Genomic DNA, 21,661 nt, shown 5'->3' on the forward strand with positions numbered 1-21,661 from the left:
ATGGTGTGTGGAAACGGTGAATTATTCCTGTATTTGCTACGGGTGTGGCTGCTACAGAAGACTGGTCAGTTCAGGAATTCCCATTCTCAAGCAAGTTGTGAAAAATTGAAGAGTGCTCAGAGACGACCCAGGAAGGGAATGCAAAAACTAAAGACCACACATTTAGTACTTTTCAAATCAGTCAGTCTATGCATGCAGGCAGGAAATGTTAATATTTGAACCAGCACTCAGAAGTTGAATGAGATCCAATGGCTGGAAGTCAAGGATAGACAAATTATGACTGGAAATGAGACATTTTTAAACAGTGAGGATAACTAACTACTGACACAATTTATCAAAGACAATGATGGGTTCTTTACCAACCGAAATTTTAGAATCAAGAATGGATGAAGAAAGGCTAAAAGAAATGCTGTATTGCAACCACAGCAATTGAACTGGGGTAGCAATTAATTCAGAATGAACTGTGGTTCCATCACCTGCAGGAAATTATGCTAGATTTTTATTATAGTATCTTTTGACCCTTATTATGTTATCTTTTGACCCTAAAACTGTATCAATGAGCAGATTCTGCTACCATTAATTCTCTTCAAACGGGACATGTACTACCAATTATGAGATCGTTCTGGCACATTTTAATACATAAGCAATTGATTTTGTGGTTTCTCTGGATCCTCCTTTGGGCTCTTTAGTCTGTTAAGGGAGCTCAACATCAGCAACAGATTGCAGACAGTTACTCAGACACAATTTATAAGGGATGAGAAAATAATGGGAATATAGCAGACATTTTTGTCTGTTGTCAAAGTTGAAGGAAATTGCCTTAGTTCTCATCACTCTGGCTAAATTTTTCCATACAACATAACAACTCTATATGTACAATTAATAATGAAGTGTGTAGTTTGGTCCTTTGTTACAGAACTACTCTCCTAAAGAGTCCAAATGACCCATTTCACAAATTTCTTATGAAAAGAAAACTTCAAAAAAGTCCACAATTTCTATCAAAGATATTAAATAGTAAGTACAGAGCATATACATTAGTAAGTTATGTGCTGAACTTGTTGTAGTAAGGAAATGAACAACAAAAAAGCAGAGTCATAAAGTACAAAGTTTTCACAAGCTCAAATGCCTACTACCATAAAATTGTCTCCTTGGGAAAGCTGTAATGAAAAGCTGCTTTTAATTCTGAGGAGGGAAGGAACAGAAGGAAAGGATTCAAAGATGGCACCTCCATATCCATACTGTGACTACTGTGTTTTTAGCAATGCAGGGGTATTCTAATTGGTATAGTTCATCTCTATCACTCAGAGTGCTCAGAGAAAACCCATGAAGAGAATGCAAGAACTAAAGCCAAACACATTTAGTGTTTTCCAAAGGAAACAAGCTGTGAAATGTGTGAAACATTAATATTTGAACTAGCACTCGAAAGGTGAACAAGATCCAATGGAAGCTGAAGATAGACAAACTAGAAATGAGAAATAGAAATGATAGAAAAACTAGAAATGAGATATTCTGACACCGTTTCCCACAGCATTCTCCTCAAGAAACTGGCTGCTCTTGGCTTGGACTGGCGTACGCTTCGTTGGGTTAGAAACTGGCTGGGTAGCCGGGCCCAAAGAGTCGTGGTGAATGGAGTCAAATCCAGTTGGAGGCTGGTCACTAGTGACGTCCCCCAGGGCTCAGTACTGGGGCCAGTTCTCTTCAATATCTTTATCGATGACCTGGATGAGGGGATCGAGTGCACCCTCAGTAAGTTTGCAGACAACACCAAGTTAGGTGCGTGTGTCGATCTGCTCGAGGGTAAGAAGGCTCTGCAGGAGGATCTGAATAGGCTGGACCGATGGGCTGAGGCCAACTGTATGAAGTTCAACAAGGCCAAGTGCCGGGTCCTGCACCTGGGGCGCAACAACCCCAAGCAGAGCTACAGGCTGGGAGATGAGAGGCTGAAAAGCTGCCTGGCCGAGAAGGACCTGGGAGTATTGGTTGATAGTCGGCTGAACATAAGCCAGCAGTGTGCTCAGGTGGCCACGAAGGCCAACAGCATCCTGGCTTGCATAAGAAACAGTGTGGCCAGCAGGGCTAGGGAAGTGATTGCCCCCCTGTACTTGGCACCGGTGAGGCCGCACCTCGAGTACTGTGTTCAGTTTTGGGCCCCTCGCTACAAGAAGGACATGGAGGTGCTTGGGCAATGAAGCTGGTGAGGGGTGTGGAGAACAAGTCTTACGAGGAGCGGCTGAGGGAGCTGGGATTGTTCAGCCTGGAGAAGAGGAGGCTACGGGGCAACCTTATCGCTCTCTGTAGGTACCTTAAAGAAGGCCGTAGGGAGGTGGGGGTTGGTCTGTTCTCCCACGTGCCTGGTGACAGGACGAGGGGGAATGGGCTAAAGTTGCGCCAGGGGAGGTTTAGGTTGGATATTAGGAAGAAGTTCTTTACTGAAAGGGTTGTAAGGCATTGGAAGTGGTTGAGCCACCATCCCTGGAGGTCTTTAAAAGACGTTTAGATGTAGAGTTTAGTGATGTGGTTTAGTGGAGGACTTGTTAGTGTTAGGTCAGAGGTTGGACTCAGTGATCTTGGAGGTCTCTTCCAACCTAGATGATTCTGTGATTCTGTGAACTAACTACTGACACAATTCATCAAAGACAACGGTGAATTTTTAACCTGATTACATTTTTTTTTACAGTTGCTTCTGTTGAAGAACGCCAAACCTTAGACAAATTACTCAGATATAATTAGCAAAATTATCTTACACATTTTCCTAAGTGATTTCCTCATTTTCTTCTTGTCCAAAGGAAAAACACATTGCTCTCAGTTGAATTAATTTCACCCTTTTTATTTTCTGCACCGAAATAACAATACAAGTTTTGCTGGCATACCCACGGGGAATATACTGCTTTTTTATAGAACCATGGAATCATAGAATGGTTTGGTTTGGAAGGGACCTTAAAGATCATCTATCCTGGCCGTAAACACTTCCAGGAATGGGGCATCCACAACCTCTCTGGAAAACCTGTTCCAGTGCCTCACCACCCTCTGAGTAAAGGATTTCTTCCTTATATCTAATCTAAATCCACACTTTTTTAGTTTAAAGCCATTACCCCTTGTCCTATCACTCCACTCCCTGACAAAGAGTCCCTCCCCAGCTTTCCTGTAGGCCCTCTTTAGGTACTGGAAGGCCACTATAAGGTCTCCCAGGAGCCTTCCCTTCTCCAGGCTGAACAACCCCAACCTCAGCCTTTCTTCATAGAAGAGGTGTTCATCCTTGTGGCCCTCCTCTGGACTCTTTCTAATAGGTCCATGTCCTTCTTGTGCTGGGGGCACCAGAGCTGAACACAGTACTTCAGGTGGGCTCTCATGAGAGCTGAGCAGAGGGGGAGAATCCCCTCCCTCGCCCTTGTGGCCATGATTCTTTTGATGCAGCCCAGGGCACAGTTGGCTTTCTGGGTTGCAAGCACACATTGCTGGCTCATGATGAGCTTCTCATCAACCAACATTTGCACTCTTCCTTACTGCAACTTGGAGGCCAAATTGCCTTTTGAACAAAGCTAGTTATAATCTATTAAGGAGGAAATATATTCCACAATTGTTCCTTAAACCTGCTGGGACAAGATGCAAGTAAACATGAAATTAAAAGTTTTTCAGAGCTTCAGGTCCTTGGAGTTCCTCATCTCAGCCAACAGATAAGCATGGCAAGTATATTTTGCACAGAGCAGGACACTCCAAGCTGCTGTGGCATCTCTCCATAAGCAGTGGTTTCCTTTGCAAGCTCTGCCACACCCTACGTCAGCCGCTTTTACTTGTTCCAAAGACTCTCACCCCATGGGATAGCCCAGAAATTACTTCTTGGCTTCCCTCCTGGAGTAGTGGGAGGATTAGGAGTAGGTTCTTAAAATGTTTTCAGTGAACGCATCAAGTAATGAATGGCTGTGCCAGATATCTGCTGTGGGAACAGGGCTTATCCTGTGTGCTGTGCAGCAGGTCACTAGGTTCTTTGCTTGCACCTGTTAGTTCAATTGCCAGAGCATGGCACAGCAAGAAAACAATGTTGTTTTTCTTGTATCATGTTATTTTCAAAGTGGGCTTCTTCCAAAGCTCTGATAATTTAATGGATTGTGTCTTCTTACTGGGGTTCAGTTATCCTGCGATCACATGGTTGTTGGGGAATGAGTCCCCTTCATTTCTCAAAGGGGCTGCTGCTTTCTTGTCACATGCTTAACATAAGATTTGGGACAAAGAAACAGCTGGGATGATGTTGGAGAGAAGGAGAAAGGCTGACGGGTTTGCAGGCACTTCAAACTGCTGAGTCTGAACAAAGGAGCAGGCCTCACGATTCGTATTTGGTGAATGTGGCTTTTTACTTCACTTAAAGGTAAGCTGCCTTCCTTGTTGGCAAGGAAGGCAGTCTGGCAGAGTTACCCTCTAGGAAAACCCTCTAGAAATAGCTCCTCTTCTTCAGCTAATGACATAACAGAAAGGAATCATCATTTTGCAAGAGTGCCCCATGAGCCCTTCTGGCTCCGAAAACAGATGATGGGAAAAGATGACTGCGCTCAGGCTTGGCGGGACAAACTGACTTTGGCAGGAGGCTCTAAGAGAAGAGTGAGCTGGGTGAGAATAACTTGATCTCTCTGCCTAGAGCTGGAAGACACATCTACCACAGAAGCAAGGGAGATCCTGGCAAAAGGACAAATTTGACTAGATCTATAACAACCTGACTGCATTTGCCTGGAGAACAGCCCTCTCAGGCCAGTCATGGGGATTTTTCCAAACTCAGATGTGTGTACATCAAGAAACATGAATTATTGTTTATGTGCAGCCAAATACAATGATGCTGGGCTCAAGCAGTGTTACCACAAGTACAGCTCAGTGTTGTACCCCTCATTTGCATCATCAGCTTTGAGTCTAACCATTCCATACGTGTCCAAGCTGTGCAAACTTGCTCCTATTCTGCAGCAGGCCAATCTGAACAGTGTTAAAAGTGACACAAGTGAATGACAAAGGAAAAAGAAAAATCATTGTAAGCCTACGTTTAGGTATCAGGAACATCCAGAATGACAAGAGAAAGGCTAAAAGCTTGCAATTGCCCAACCCAAATTCAGAGGCCAGGAAAAAAATCTACTTTTTCCTACCCAAATGAATTAATCAAGTGAAAGCTAACAAAGGTTTAGAGGAAACTTCCTTTAATCTCTGTGATGCTCAGAGGCCTTCACAGAATGGTGGGCACTTTATTTATTTATTTATTTATTTATTTATTCATTCAAATTTAACACTTCCTGGAAGATTTTTTGTTTTGTTTTGTTTTTAAAGGAAGCATATATAAATTTTATAAAATATGGTGCACTGCTAGCTTTACTCCCAACAGAGTAATTGCTCCACTGTGTTTAGGTCAGTCTTGTCAAAGCCTTAATGAGTGGAAGTCATCAACATCCAAGCAGCCTTTAGTAATTTCTTCGCAATTACCCAGTGACCTCTCTTTGTAGTTATCCCTAGTGCAAACACACTGCTTCCAGAATGTGCAGAATGACAAGGAAAACTTTGGTGCAGAAACAGAACTATCTTCGCACCTCCTAAATGCAACGTTTTCAGGACAGGAGGAAGGCACTGAGTCAATACGAGAAAGTGTAATTTGTAGATAAGCAGTCAGTCAGGAATCCCATTCCTCAAAAAAGATAATATGAGAGGAAATCTCTCATGGTGACTGACTGTGAGAGGGGGATTTTACAACACTGAAACTGCTCAGAGACAAACAGATATAGGCAAAGTGACAAGAGCGCTGAGTGACAACCCTGCCCTGCCACCAACAGCCTTTTCTTAAAGTAGACAGCTGACCAATTTGTTTAATACTTTGTTTAAAAATATACACGGGTGTCATGGGAAATCACAGCTAAAGTCCATCAGTCAGTACTGCCAACGTGCTGAATACAACGTCCAAATACACAGTTCTTTCAGCTGAACCGGGAAATTGCAACACCAAATAAGCCTGGCTGAGAACTCACTGACCTCTGTACGCTGATCTTCCTGCAGACTGCCTGCAGGAAGCAGGCTGAGGTCCCCTCTGGGAAGCAGCACAGGAAGGAGCACCTCACAGCTTCAGGTGACTGAAAACTGCTTGCTCTGCAAAGCTACTGGAAACAAGGCACACCATGATGATCTTCCTTAGCTAAACAATGCGCTACACACATCAGGAGACAGGCTAAAGAAGCTATAGGAAAGGGAACTACTCACTCACTGGAGTACAAATAGGTAAAGCCACAGTGCAGAGGTTTTACATCTTCCCTAGATGCCAGTAAGAGAAGTAGTGATGGGTGTTTTGGTTTTTAAAAACACAAATATTAAAAACAAAACAATTTCAAAGCTGGCTTAAATTCCTTATGATCTATGACGTGTTCTCCCATAAGAGACCACCAATCTTTTCGTTTGAAAAGAACTTCAAAATTTCCACAAATATTTGTACCTTATATCCTACAGCAAAAACTTCTACCAGGTACCAGGACGCCACCAGCCTCATGAGATGAGGGGACTTTCTCCTCACAGCTAAAGCAGATAAGAAAGAAATGAACTAGACAAAATAAATAACCCTTCTAGGTGAGAGGGCAATGCATGAGATACATGAAGGGAGCCATTTTTTTTTGCTCGGATATGATTCAGGTTATTACTCAATTACCATGAACTTGCTGTAGTCCCCTACTCTTTTGTAAGGCTGCTGGATGCTGTTCCAGGAAACAGGAAAAGCTAATACGCTTGACTTATGGATTGAAAGAAGAATTTCTGTTTCCCTCTACATCTAATGGCATTAACGAGCTGCTTTTTACAGGTAACGATGGTCAGACCTTTGTTTGGCTTATGATTCTTGCTGCTTCTAAGATGAACCTCCACTTCTGTGGCACAGGTCAGGGGATCAGATGCAAAATGCTCTCCATCCCACAAGCCATAATTTGTCACCAGGTAAATCTTGTATAGAGAGGCAGAAATAAGATAACAAAGTAAATAGGAAGGTTAGAATAGCCTAATGGACAAAACCTAATCTAAGCAGTAACCAGTGCAGGGTGGATGAGAGAGGGCAAATGTTTGAAAAAATAAACTGAAATCCACCCAGGTGACTTGCATGGGAAAAATCTACATAATTACACGTTACTGTGACTGTCATTACATCTGAGTTACGGACAGAGAACTAAGGACAAGCTGAGACCACACCCTGACTCACCATTCACAGTCACCTAGCTTGGAGAGAAACATAAATCACATCTTTGTGGCTGTCTTTAAAAAAAAAAAAAAAGAAAGCTTTTCTTAACAACTCATTCTGTAATGCAGTTCCTAGTGCCAGCATCTCATGATGCAAGAAAGAAGGGAATTGATTGCATAGGAGGGTGGAGACAAATGTGCTTTTAAAGTGAAATGAGTCAGCTTGGAAAAACTAACTCAACACAACCTAAAGAGAGAAAGGGACAAACAGCAAAAATACCATAGATAAAGAAGTCCCCTCCAAGGGCTCAGAGCAGGGCCCACCAGAGGCTGCTGCTGAACGATGCAGAAGGTAACCGCCATCACCACTGCCTCACCAAATTCTCTCTAGACCTTTGTTCCTTTCCTGAGCAGTTTTCTCGAAGAATCCAGGGCTTTCATGAGGCAGCCCCGTCTGCTGTTTGGCTGTGATCCCTTATGTAAACCTGGCAGCAAGGCTCCTGAGTGATAAGGCAAATTATTACTTTGGATAGGGACTGAATGTACTGCCATGACAGGCTTCAAAAACAAAACAAAACAAAACAAAAAACACGCAACAAAACAAGCCAAAACAAAAATAGTCAGCTAAGCAGACAGCACCAGCCCTCCTGCTTGATTTGTTCTGGCAACAACAGGAACCCAAGTTCTTATCACATGCCAGAGAATAATGGTAAGTTTTGGCTTGCCTTGGTTTTAAACCCCAGCTGCTAAAAGGAAAGCCAACAAACAGGGAAAGTGTTTATAGTAAGCACAACCTTCTCGGTGTACAACTACATGTGTTTTCATACCTCAGCAATTAAGGGCTAGAACACACAGTGTTGTTAAGAGGAGGGTGCAGCAAGGGTACATAAACCCACCCTTTATTTCAAGGAGACCATTACAGCATGTGATCGCTACAGCCCGAATATAAGGATCTTTGTGAACAAAAGGTTGATGTAAACAAATCTCTTTGAGAACTTGCACATGTTAGACAGCCAACACGGGGTATCTGTGCCGACAAAGCTCATTGCAGCTGTGACTGCAGTCACAAACAGGAATTTATGATCTTTGGCACACAAAGAGATGGCTAGGAGGCACTGGAGAAGTCGGGATTGCTTACCGAATGATGGTGAGTTTTGCTCCAACGCTTCAGCTCTCAAAATCTGCACAATGTTTTTCACAAAGTTTTCCTGCCATCCATACACCATTGCTGCCAAAAAGGAAAGGTACCTGGTAGCACTCCTTAGATCAATATTTCCACCTAGGGAATGTGCACAGAGCCTAACAACAGGGCAAACCGCAGGGTGCCCTCCTACAGAAGGATCCTCCTTGAAAACAGTACCAAGACTGCAAAATAACACAGCTCCAGCATGTGATAGAACAGCGATATACAGCAAAGCCTATTTCAGTGCCCTTTCCGGGGCAAAAGATTTTGGATGGTGAAAGCAAAAATCTGTAGACAGCAAGCATCTGGCACCCCTGAGCCAGCATCAGGACAGAAATTTCAACTTAACATCAACATCTCCTGCCTTACATTTTGGTTGCAGGAAGCGTTTTCCCTCCTGACTGAAGGCTTTCCCATTTCTCTGCTGTTATAGGAAGTTTGGCATGAAAGGCTACGAACACTGCATGTAAGAGGCCTTCCTACCTTTGTATCCACTTAAATCTTAATGTATCCTGTCCCTGAAGTAAAACACATTTGAACTTCTTATTCAAGGCATTTAAGTTTAAACACCTCTAGGCACATCCAAAATAATTTCAAGTACTACTGCTGTCATGCACGCCCCTTCTGAACTACAGCTGTGAGAAGATATTTTCCTTCTTGATAATGGGGGGGGGGGGGGGGGAAGAGGGCCCCAAACTGAGCTTCCCCCATCTGAAAGCCCACCCTAGCCACATCTCACTGAGGGCCTGGTAAAGCTCCAGGAAGCCCCATCTTCTCCTGCCTACACGCTCGTCCCAAAGCTGCTATCTCCCCTAACTTCTGAGATTTGCAGTATGGCTTGTGGCTTTCAAACTGGTAAAGATATGGTATGTGGTTCCCAGGGTCCGGAAGTTTGATACAACAGTCTGCTCATTGCATACAGACTTTCATCCATCTTTCAGAGGACCGAACTCATCTCTCGTCCGCCTTCTTTTCTTTCTTTCTTCAGCGTTTTGGGGTTTGCTCGAAGTCTGTATTACAGGTATGTTTTTCTGCTACTGCATAATTAGCAGTTTGCCCTTGACACACAGCTATAACAATGAGGTAATTCTCAAGAGAACACATACATTGTGTACTTGTCGGGATTACAGGTACGTATAGTTAGTTACTCCACCTATTTTGGTCAGAAGAAAAACATAACAACTTCAAAATACCATTTTCTTAAGATCAACAGAAAGAGACAGATTTTATGCTCTGCAATATGTCGTGACTACAACTGATATTTCACACATTCCGAATGACAGCAGCACCTTCAAAAAATTCCTGCAATGAGGAATATGCCTGTAAAGAGGCATAACATGTTTTTCAATATTAAAAAAACAGTAAGCCATTTTATTAGACATAGTCACAATTGTAGCTGCTACTTAATAAGCAGATCTTCGTTTTAAGGTCAACTGTATAAAGACACATCCTGAGAGGTATTTTAAATAGTAACAAACATTACTAAACAGTCAGAAGTCTCTTGTTTTCTCCCTGATGACCTATTCTCTAATGTCAAATGAAAGTGACTGAAAATGACAGGACTGTATTGTAAACTTTAGTTTACAGCTACTACTGTGGGGCCTTACAGGCTTAGAGTGTGTGATTATTTCTTCACTGTTACACTTGTAAGTCTGCTAAAGGTGGAGTCCTGCATCCACTGTTCTCCTGTAGCCCTTCATCCTCTTCTAATCCGCCCCTATCATGGTATCTGGGCATGGAGAGGGAACAAGCCACAAGCGTTTTCATGAAACAGCAAAAGATTATCATTGCCAAGAACAACCTTTATTCTTTTCTAACAAAGATCATACGATAGCTGAGCAGATATAGTCATTTCACTAAAACATATCTGATAATTGCATGTAATTACACAACGATAACATTTATTTAAGAACTGCTAGCACCTCGTGACAGAAATCCCCCCAACAAGAATAGCAGCGTGTTTACAAAGCACTTTATAGCCCAGATCAGATGCCAGAGTCCTTCTGCTGAAAAAGGCGAAAACTCTTAATGTAGCCCTGCACTGAAATAATACTAGATAATACCTCGCCGTGAGCTTGGATTCCACAGGAGTGGCACAAAGCTGCCAAAAGCATGTTTAAAACCACTCCTGATATATTACGGCACTACATTAATGCCAGGAAATCAGTGTTTCTGATTGTTGCACAGACAGCTGTGCCCCAGGTCTCCTAGAGACCTCTCTCCCCTCTTCTTTTTAGGGGTGGTCAAGAGCCTCCTCCTCTTCACCCTGTCCTGCTCTACAATCTGGTATCCTGGAGCTGGGCAGAAAACAGCAAGCACTACCTCATTCTTCAGCAGCAGCAGCAGATCTCTGGCAGAAAAGTACTAGAAGCTAACAGCAGTGCAGACACAAACTCAACCCAATTAGGTAAATAGGCACGCAAGTGTGATACGAGACAGAAAACTAGGGTGTTCCTGAACAAAGCGGGATTGCAAAAGAATTAGTTTCTACAGCTTATTCATTTCCCAGATAAAATTAGAGATGCAGACTTCTTTCATCCTGAGGACTGAGCATGGAGACTGACTGCTTCTGCCTAATTACAAAGACATCTAATTTGGTGCTTAGTGTCCTGTACCAGTATCAGTCCAACTGTCCCATATTTCAACGGTACTATTCTAAAGAATAACACTTCAATTGGAAAGTACCAATTCCTACAGCAAATAATTACCTCCTCTGGGGAACATTCAGCTAAAAGAATCACAATTCTGAGGGATACCTCATGAAATACATCAACCATATACACTTCCCTAGACATGAGACTTATCTGTCCTTTGTTTCAACTCTCCAGTATTTCATTTCCCTTTATACCTTACAACAAATAGGGGAGTACTGACCGGCAGGAGCATGTTCTCTGCCAAGCTCCAGCATACCCATGCATGAGCCCATAACTTCTAACCCATCGCTACTTGCACGGCCCTGTCTAGCTGGTAGAACTGTATTGCTTTCTCAGTTTTGCCAGCTGACCTGCTTTAGTAATTGCTTCCTAAATCAGTCAGGAGATGGATTAATAAAGACATTGAATCATAGATTCATAGATTCATAGGATAGGTTAGTTTGAAATGTAAACTAACCTGATGTCTTCTGAATGTAGGATTTTTGAGGATGGGATTAGAGACAGTAAAGCACAAAGCTGACACAGCTAGAAGCTAAAAGGGTTGTGCATCTGCAAGGGCTGGAAACCAGATTTAACATCTGTGCTTCACCACCGTTATTATGAATCAAAATCTGGTGTTGGTGCATAATTTGCTAACTCGATTCATGAGCTGACTGCTGTCTGTCTGTGCGAGTGCTGAGAATAGCACCCCGTCTCCTGCTTACTCAGTGAAGTCACTCAGTTACGTGTCTGGCAGCGTTGCCCCTGCTTTGTGTTCTGCATCGGTATGCAGAGACACTGTGGTGTCATGTTTCATGACACGTAAATAGCACCATTTCCCACATTAGGCCAACCTCATATTTCAGTAGCATAAAGGAATTTCCCACAGTAACTTGAATCCTTCATGTTCTGCACTAGACACAAGAGGAAAGGGAATGAGATACAATTCAATAACCTGAGAACAAGGGAAAGATACTGGTTCAGTTTGATGTTCAGTGAAGAGTTTTACAAGAATCTGAATTGCCCATTACCTGCTCACCTCATTGGCAAAGCGCCATCAATCAAAACTATAGGTATACTCCTGAAAAATAGACTCTTAAAGATACTTTTAGACGGATAATTTTAAAGATACTCTATAGACAGTCTTTTATTTCCTGTCTTGTCTGAACAATACTAGTACTATCATCATTCTTGTCAGAAAAATAACCACCTCTAAAGCCCCTTCCCTTTTTGGATTGAGAATGGGAATAAACTCAGCTACCTGTTACAACTTAAACTAGGCAGATCAAACACACTTAAAAACTGACAGGAGACACCTACATTTTGGTTGCATCTTGTGCTCAGTGTCATTTCTAGTGCCTGACTTTAGATCGGTCCTGTCCATCTGCACTCCTCTACCAAGCAGGCCATCTTCATATGCATGCAAAGTTATATTTGAAAGACAAACTATAGCACACATCAGGCTTTGTAAGGCACCTGTTGGAATGTGTGGCTTCAACAGGGGTATGCATATTATTTTGCCTTACACCACAGCACGCTGACATTGTGAGCTTCAATGGAAAAAGGTGTTCAAAATGCTCAGAGCTGGAGGTGCAGGTACAGAACAAACAAGGAAACAAATACAAAGACAAAAAAGGAGCACTAACCTGAAGAAAAATGCACCACTGTTAACGAAGGAGATTTCATCTGTTAAATCCATCTCCTTCAAACATGAACTACTGTCTGTTAATCGGAGGCTGACCTGAGGTGTTCCATCTGACAGGTCTGGTTGTGGCACTAGGCATGTTCGGCTGGATCCTTCCCTTGTGGACTTTGTCATCTACAAAAGTAAAGAAAGAGAAAATTGAATCATGAAAGGAAGGAAAAGCAGAGCAGCCTCTTCAAATAATCTCTAACAGAAAGACATTCTCTACCAGTGTGCAAACAGTGAACAATATGGTAAAGTACAAACTAATGATACAAAATGCAAATAAATCAAACAATCTGCTTGTTTAAAGACTATTTAAAGAAGAATAAACATGTGCCTATTGAAAGAAGAAGGGTAGCAGTGAAATTAACAAAAGGAAGGTAAGTAAAATAAATGGAGAATTATTTCCTGTATCACAGAAGGCAAACTAAAAAAAATCTCATTGAATCTTTATCTCTTGACATGAACTAAAGTAACAGATAGTAAAAGAAATTGAAGACCTCTTCCCAACAATCCTTCCATTTTGAAAGGGAAGTTTATGTCAATACATGCTCTGGAGGAAAATTTCTCCATACATGGACTTCCTGTGTTGGTGTTCTCTGATGAGGCAGCCAGAACATGGAATTGGAAGCTGGGCTTCCTACATACAAGATGAAGTTTCCAAGCATCACTGAGCCCATATACAGGATGGCCAGAGCTCTTGCTTTGGATTCTCAGCAGAAGCGTGCAAAACCAAAGAACAAATAGTGCTGTGTCAGACTATTTTCTGGTATCAGCAGCAGATAATGAGTGCTTAGGGGAGTAAGAGCAAATTCAGAGGTTTGCCCCTAATGCATTGTCCCAGCTTTTGGCACTCTGTGGCTTGGGGCTTTCTTTGACTTGGAAGTTGAACCTCGATCACTGTGTTTGACAGTGAACATTGGACCTATCCTTTGTGATTATATTAAATTCCTTAATGTCCACTTCTGTCTTTAGCTTTTGTAGGATTCTATGGCTAGGAGTTTCAAAACACCTTTACATATTGATTCAAATTTTAAAAAAGAGTACTTCCATGTCGGATAAGGTGACATATAATCTTTCCTTAGTTTTTGAACTGTGAGAATTGGCAAATACTGTTCCTTACCCACCTTCCCCGTTCCATTTTTGACTTAAAAAAAAAAACCCACACACTACTCCATTAACTCCATTAATAGTCTAATCAGACTGAAAAATCCCAGTTCATATAGTTTTAATTTTAAAGAAGTCATTCTGCTGCCTTTGATCCTTTTTGCTGTCTTCCTCTATACATTTTCACCTTCTGCTAAATCCTTTTTGAAAAGAGGTAGCCAGAACTGCATGCAGAATTATATAAGTAAATCTCAGATTTACGATGGCTTCTTATTTAAATGCAGCTTTTTGTTTGCTCTCATGATTGCTAATTGAGCCAACAGCTTTGTGAAGTTTCTATAACATCCAGATCTCTTTTATAGAAAGAGTAACTAATTCAGAGCTCATCAGTATATACATTTATACGTTTTTTGTGTTTTTTTTTTTTTTGGACAACAATTAGCATCCAGTGATGGAAATTCACCTATAATTTTTTCACCCCATATGGAGTATCTTAAAAGCCTTCTGTAAGCCCCCGTAACCAGTTTTTCCTGCTTTGAGTAATTTTCTTTTATCAGCACATTCAGCCTCTTTATGCGTCACTATTATAAACGTTGAATAGTATAAATTCCAGCAAAGATCCTTGAGAGACTTCACAGGCAACTTCTCTCCACTGATAAGGAGACCATTTATTTTTATTGCTTTCTAATTATTAATCTATACTTTCCTTCTAATCACACGTGAGCTTTGCTTCTTTCAATGCCTTTGATAATCTTATCAAAACCTTTGGAAACTCAAGTGAACTGTATTGGCTTTATTTACAAACACGCTTACTGGCTCCTTTGTCACACAATATTTTTCTCGAAACGAGTCATGCGTGTGTCTCCTGATGACTTCAATTATCCATTTGTTTATTAATTATGCTGCCTTCTACAGTTTCTACAAATCTCCTGGACTGTACATCAGGCTTTCTGGATCTCTCCTGAACCCTTACTTTTTTAAAACTATTTTTACTACGACTTACTATTTTTAAAACTATTCTTCTTTTCACCTCCTGTTTTGGAATGCTCTGTTTTGCTCACAGTTGCTTCCAAATACTTTATGTGTTTTGAAATGTTTCATGGGACAGAAAGCTGTTTGCTGTTTAGCTCTGAAAAGATTGAACTGAAAAACATCATGTATATCAAAGGCAACGGGAAACCAGACAGATATGTAGAGAGCTGCTCCTGCACTCATGGCAAGATCCTGCCTTCGCTGACATCAATGGGCCTTTTGCCCACGGTCAATACCTCACCTTTGGACTACCCCTCTTTTCCTGCAATACTCTGCTGCCATGCTGCCTGAAGTGGACGCTGGCTTTTGACACCACAGGAACTGGGCATACAGCCTGCAGACACCAGGCCGTGGCTCTCAGTTGCAAACAAAAGGGATGCTGTAGTAGCAGAGGGAGACAGTGTCTGCACGGAGCAGAGAAGACAAGTTGAGGCTACCAAGTTGGCATACGCTGAAGTCTGCTACTCTGTCACTTAAAATACATCTTCATTCTCAGCTAAACAGACTAAAATAATATCAGATGCTACTCAGGATCAAAGGGATCACCCAAATAAAGGGCAATCAAAACACCAAAGAACAGATAACTCAAAGGAATTGTATTACACCACACATCCTGCATTTGGCTTTCAACATTTGCTGTCTCAGAGAGTTTAGATGCAAGAAACTGTGTTTGCAGTTCTAATAGTGACTTGTCAGATCTATGACCAGTATAAACCTTTGTCATTAGGGGTGTTAAAGAAATTGCAATGAAATATCTCCCCTAGAGGCTTAAACTGACCAGACAAGGTGGCATCACCCCACACATACCACTGCTACGATGTTTCTTAACTTATGGATGCATCATCGAGCTGTTTCATCTCCCTGTGAGATGTCAGAAATTACTGGGTTCAAAGATCAAAGATAAATATGCCACATATTCTAAAGCTCTGATTCAGTATGATGACTCTAATCTTTGTCTGCTTCTGAAGAACAGGGAGTGCTCCACACCAAGACGAGTCTAGAGAGTTCCATGCACATGCCTTGACAAGGAGTGAAGATACAAATTCTTAGCACAGAACGTCCCTCTTTTCTGAGTACCTCATTCATGTTGTCAATGAGGAAAAAACTTCAATATCCTAAGCTATGCATGAACTCATAAATAATTAGGGCAATTCATACCCATTTGAGCAAATAATTATGACATCTGAATGCGGAACCTTTGGAAGAAGCTAGCTGTGCGTTTATATTTAATATTCAGAATTTTAAGTGTGATAAATATATTTCCATAAGGTTATCATCAGGTACTTGTTCAGTTTCATCAGGTGGCCTCAAACCTGCTCTTCGCTTACAGTGGGTGAGACTTTGCTCCCCCAGCCTCCATCTGTGGGTTCAGGGAAACAAAAGACTTGGGAAGCCTGACTGGCAGTGAAGATCGAGGCAAAGAAGTTGCTGAGTACCTCAGCCTTCTCCATGTCTGTCATTATCAGTTCACCCTTCTCATCCATCAGAGGGGGCACACTCTCCTTGGCCTTTCTTTTCTGAGCCATGTACCTACGGAATCCCTTACTGTTACTCTTAGCATCCCTTGCCAAACTCAGTTCCATCCGTGCCTTGGCTTTCCTGATCCCATCCCTGCACATCCGGACCACATCCCTGTGTTCTCCCCAGGCCACGCGTCCCTGTTTCCACTGCCTGTGCATTTCCTTCTTGCACCTCAGTCTGACCAGAAAGGCCTTGCTCAGCCAGCACAGCTGCCTGCCCTCCCTGCCCACGTTTTTACACAGAGGGATGGAGAGTCCTTGTGCTCTAAGAATGTTGTTTTCTTTTTCACCCTCGTCTAAATTTGGTTAAGTCATAACTAGCTGTCAGCATAAACCTTACATTCTAATCGACTGTCATTACCTTTGCCTCAGGAACAAAAGAGAAAGGGAGACCATTAACCAGATGTATCTCTTGTCTGGCAGCTACTCCTACAGAACCTGCTGTAGCCAGTACTGTGAAGTCAAATACCCAGGAATGAGACACTTGCCAAAGTTACCCAGGCCACTTGATAGCTCTTGAAACAAATGTATTACATTCACTCTAATTAAAACAACATCTGCTTCAAGGGGATTTTTCAGCATATACACAGAGCTGTAAGCTCCCTACCAGGGTTACTTAACAGTAACTACAGTGATGATGAATTGTATCGGGATATGCTTGGAGATGCAGAATTTTGCTGGAGGATTTTGTCACCCTAAACTGTCTCAGAGAATCAGGTGGAAATTCCTTCTGAGACAGCAAAGCCATTCAGCAAACAGCCAGGTATTTATGCTGTACTTTCACGGTTCTCCGAAGCTTCACAGCTCAGCAAGCTCTCACACACCAGCTTCATCAACCACTTTGTTGTAGTAAGAGACAACTGAAGTGAATCTGGATGGGATGAAACTCTTGCGGCTTTGAAGACCATATAACTGCCAGGCTCACAGGGCTTTCAGAGGCAGGGATAATTCTGCACTGACATTTTTCTGTTACGTTCCCTTCATGTGTCCTATAATATTCTCTCATTTGCTGTTCTTATGCACAAAATGAGGGCCTGATTCATCACACTACTGACCAGGGCACAAAATTTCTGTGTATGACGATGCAAGTGCCAAGGCTGCTGTCTGAATGCTGTGCGTACTACACTAGCTGGGAACAAAGACGTCAGAGAGCCTGTGAAACATCATCTAAACATACCTGAACGACAGTGGCATTCTTGTCCGTACTCCTAGAACTTAAGAGAAGTCCTTAAGCCTGGATGTAACTTAAAGCAAGCACACCGTCATCTTTAGTAAGACTGCTCTATGTGCTAAAAATTGGCCTGTGCTCAAATACTTGCTGAAGCATGGATTAAGTTCAGAAAGTAATAAAATGTAAAAAAATTAATAAGAAACTGTTGATAAGTCACTTCACCTAACATCTACGATATTGATTTTAAAAGTATGAATGGAAAATACTGTTGACAAGATGAGTTCTTCTCAAAGAAAACATGCCTCATCATCCTAAATTACTGACTCTGGGAGACAAAGATCAATAGCTCTATAATTCTTACCAGGTTTTGCACCGAGTCAGCACAGATAACGTAAGCAGTAACAAATACTTGCAAAATCTAGTCATCAGTTCTCTTCCATACCCAGAACCAAGCCCCAAATCCTTGATTAACTGCCACACTGAAATCAGAAAGTCACGATCAATGCAGTCATCCTTACAATCTGTGCAGCTGCCACTGCCAAATTTGGATTTCTCTTACTCCACTTGTATTTTTAGGCATGAATTCACTAAAACACCTCCTCTGTACTCCGCCCCACTTAGATATCAAAGTTTTAAATTTGATGCAATCCTAAAGTGTGTGAAGTTTTAAAGTTCAACCAAGTTTGATGTTTGATTCAAATTCCTGTGTCTTACTCTTAATGATGACAAGACCTTTTGGATTCAAAAGGCTGAGTGTTATTTTCCTTTAAACCATATCGCCACAACCTTCCTATCTGAAAGAAGCCACTGCAAACAGAATAACTTCTTAAATGTTTAAAAGTAAAAACTTTGTTAACATTACATGATTCTAGGAGAAGAGAGCTAGAAAACACTCTCAGAAAGCCTGTGAAATTCAAGCTCTGCTATGCTGATATCGTATTTCTAGCTCCAGAGTTAGTTCACTTGTCACTGGCTGTGAATCCCTGAAATTTTGTTTCAGTAAACTTTCTCAAAGTTAAAGTCTTGTCTCTGTTACAGACCTGTCCAAGTCCAGGAACTTCAGATTGTACAGGAATTCCATCTGTCAGAATAATTTTCTTGTTTGTAACTGCTGTACTGAATTTTGTCTGTCTTCAATGAGATATTACATTAATGTTGTAACAGCGAGCTCATTACTAAAGGTGTTGCAGATATACAAATCACAATAAACTCTCTGTCTCTAACTGAACCAGATACACAGAACTAATCTAAGTGAAGAGCAGTAGACACTTTACATAATAGGTGGGATTCTGAGGAGATTATTCATGCAGATGGTAACAGTCTTCCTCTGTTATGTCCCTACCAAAACAAACTCCTTAAAGCTTTAGAAATGCTGCTGATAAAAAGTCTGTAAAAAAAGAAATCTGTGCAACATGGCTGATTCTGGTCCAAAGTGACGTGAAACCACTTTAAGAGATTGCACCTGTGGTTTATCAAAGCTATTTAAACGATGACATCTCAGTGAACATTCTTGTGCTTGCTACTTACTGTTCTCTGTAACAGCAGGATAGAAAAGAGCTGCATAAAGGAATAAGTTACAGTTATCTTCATCTTTAAACTTGTCTGTGGAAATGGGGCATCCCAGAATCTGCATACTTTGGCTATGTAATTCAAATCCCTGCACTAAACTTAAGGCATCAACAAACAAGACTGCTGCGGTGCCTGTGCTGTTGTCCACATACCATTACCCAGGCCTCCATCTGCATTCACTGGAAAATCTTTGATCAAATTTAACTTCCTCTCAGATTTGTTTCTCAAATGCTGAGTCAAACCAGCCTACTCAGTGAATCCCCTAATATAGTAAGGCATAGGAAAGGAGGACTCCTACCCATATGTTTACTACGTCTTAACTTCCCAGGATTTCTTCTGGTTACCTGTGATTCCATACTTGCTTATTTAGGCAGTTACTACCCTAGTTTGAAGTGCATATGACTAAGAAGACCATACTTAATGACAAGTGTAAGCCCTCTATAAGAATTCAATACTGAGTCTATTTTTTTCTTGTTAACTGTATTCTCTAAGCCACATCATGTAACTTATCAAATCATTTCACCATCAGTGAAATAGGCCTTTTACTGTAAATACAGTGCTGAATGATATGCAGGAAAAATAAGTGCTACACAAAATACTTTGAAAGCAAAGTGGGCACTTACTAGGAGTTGGGACAATATCCACAATATTGATATTTTTGTCTGTGCAGCTGACAATTCCAAATATCAAAGCTCTTGATCAAAAGCTTGACAATTCCAAATATCAAAGCTTTATCAAAAGTAACTCACACTGTTGCTCAATTAAAGTAAATTAAAGTACAAATCAGACTCATAGGTAAAACATATCTCGCCCGTAGTCAGAGTACTTCTGTACAGCAGTGCAGCTTAGGGCCTCTTGAGAAACATATAAACGAAGCCTCAGTTGCTGCCCTGATGTGGAATCAGAGTATCTCCAAAGACAGCAAGGATGCTATAAGAATTTATCACCAAATCTTAGAGTACAGAGAAAAGGGTCCTCTGGAATTAACTTCTACCTTTCATTCGCTTGGTTTCTTTGGACTGCCCTCACTTGAACAGAGGATGTATCAAGAGTAATAAGCACAAATATGGTCAGGTGATCGCAATCAGAGGAGAGATGTAGGAATGAACTTGGAAGGCTATGATTAATGATTTCTGTTTTCAGTTTCCCACAGGGCAGACTTTCTGCTCATGGCAGTATCCAGCTGCCCATTCAGAACAATAGCAATAAAAATAATGGTAAGTTCCTGTAGTGACAGGGGGCATCGCTTGATATTGCAATATATGCTTAAAATAATTATGCTACCTCCAGTGAAGGAATCTTAAAAAAATCTTCTGCAAATACCAGCTGTGGTGTTAAAGAGCAAATGATAATGAGATCATCAAAAGCCAGGGAACAGAGGTAAGTCAGCACAGCGACCATTACATTCCTCTATCCTTCCTAACTGTTTGAGATGTAAACACGTGTGTGTTTGCCAAAGGATTTCTGCATTAGAAAAGTGTGAAGCTGTGCCAAAATTCAGAGCTCCTCCATTGAAGTCCATGTAAGTAGGTTGGAAAGACTCAAACAAACAGTTGAGAAACCTGTCTTTCTCCATGTATGGTACTCCTCCCGTTCACAGCTTGACAATGAATTACACAGTAATGAAAGAATTTGCTGCCTAAAAGACTGCGTTGGCACTGGCTTGGATTGTACTCTGTCCCATAAAGTGCAGACAGATCCTTCAAGGAAAACAAATTACTTTTACCTCTGTATTTCTCTTACCCCACAATACCATATGGCCAGCTCATTAACAAAAGAACGTAAAAGAAGTGAAATAATAACCACAGAGGTTCATGCCAGCTACCCACCATTGAAGCACTTCTGCTTCTCAGCAATGAAGTATGATGTTTACAAATTCTGCAAAAAGAGCAGGTTCAGGCCTTAGGGATTTTGAAGAGCGGGCAAGCAGCACGTTCAAGCACACCATAAACTGGTACTGCTGGTGCCCGAGCTCAGCTAGCACATTTTTTTATGGCCCTCTGAATCAACACCGGGTAATACAGATAAGCTGAGGCTCCACTAGAAATTCCACTAGAGCACATAACAATCCACCCAAGAAGGGTTACAGAACTTCCTGGTCTTGGAGCATTCACCTCTAAACTAGAAAAAGAATCAGCAAATACATTCCGTACTGTAATAGGATCTTCAAGGTGATCTCATTGGTCTTTTCCATCTCCCATTTTCATGGCATTACATCTTCATTATAAGCATACATTTAATTTTAAGTATGAGTCACTGCAGACAACTGACTCAAAGAAGTGAGTCATAAAGGTGTGTTAGATCAGATTCTTCTGTCACCGTTGCTAGTAAAAGTTAGGAATTAACATTCCTGCAGTCAGTTAGGATCAAGCTTGCCACTGACTGAATGCTATTAAGATGAGCATGCAATAGTCAATGATTGCAGGAATCAGGCAGTACAATAATTGCTTTCATTGTGTTGAATGGAGATGAAAAACGATAACAAGCATGTGTGAGCTAAAAGCAGAAAATCCTTTGATAGCACACTATTAACTGATTCGTCATGGAACAGCACATGTAGACAGATGCGTTTCAGTATTAAAATGC

General features: G+C 41.4%; 1 protein-coding gene across 8 annotated transcripts in view; it reads right to left on the reverse strand.

Moving 5' to 3' along the window:
* FAM13A (family with sequence similarity 13 member A) overlaps positions 1-21,661 on the reverse strand; it is a 137,566-nt gene that overhangs the window by 71,265 nt on the left and 44,640 nt on the right. For 7 of the 8 annotated variants that reach the window (XM_048052161.2, XM_048052159.2, XM_048052154.2 and 4 more), the window contains one exon: positions 12,636-12,808. In XM_048052161.2, coding sequence (XP_047908118.2) covers positions 12,636-12,808 — 173 coding nt within the window. The remainder of the gene's footprint in view (positions 1-12,635; positions 12,809-21,661) is intronic. The other variant, XM_013196927.3, reaches the window with a different exon arrangement.

Source organism: Anser cygnoides, chromosome 4, assembly GCF_040182565.1.
Source record: "Anser cygnoides isolate HZ-2024a breed goose chromosome 4, Taihu_goose_T2T_genome, whole genome shotgun sequence".
Lineage (NCBI taxonomy): Eukaryota > Metazoa > Chordata > Aves > Anseriformes > Anatidae > Anser > Anser cygnoides.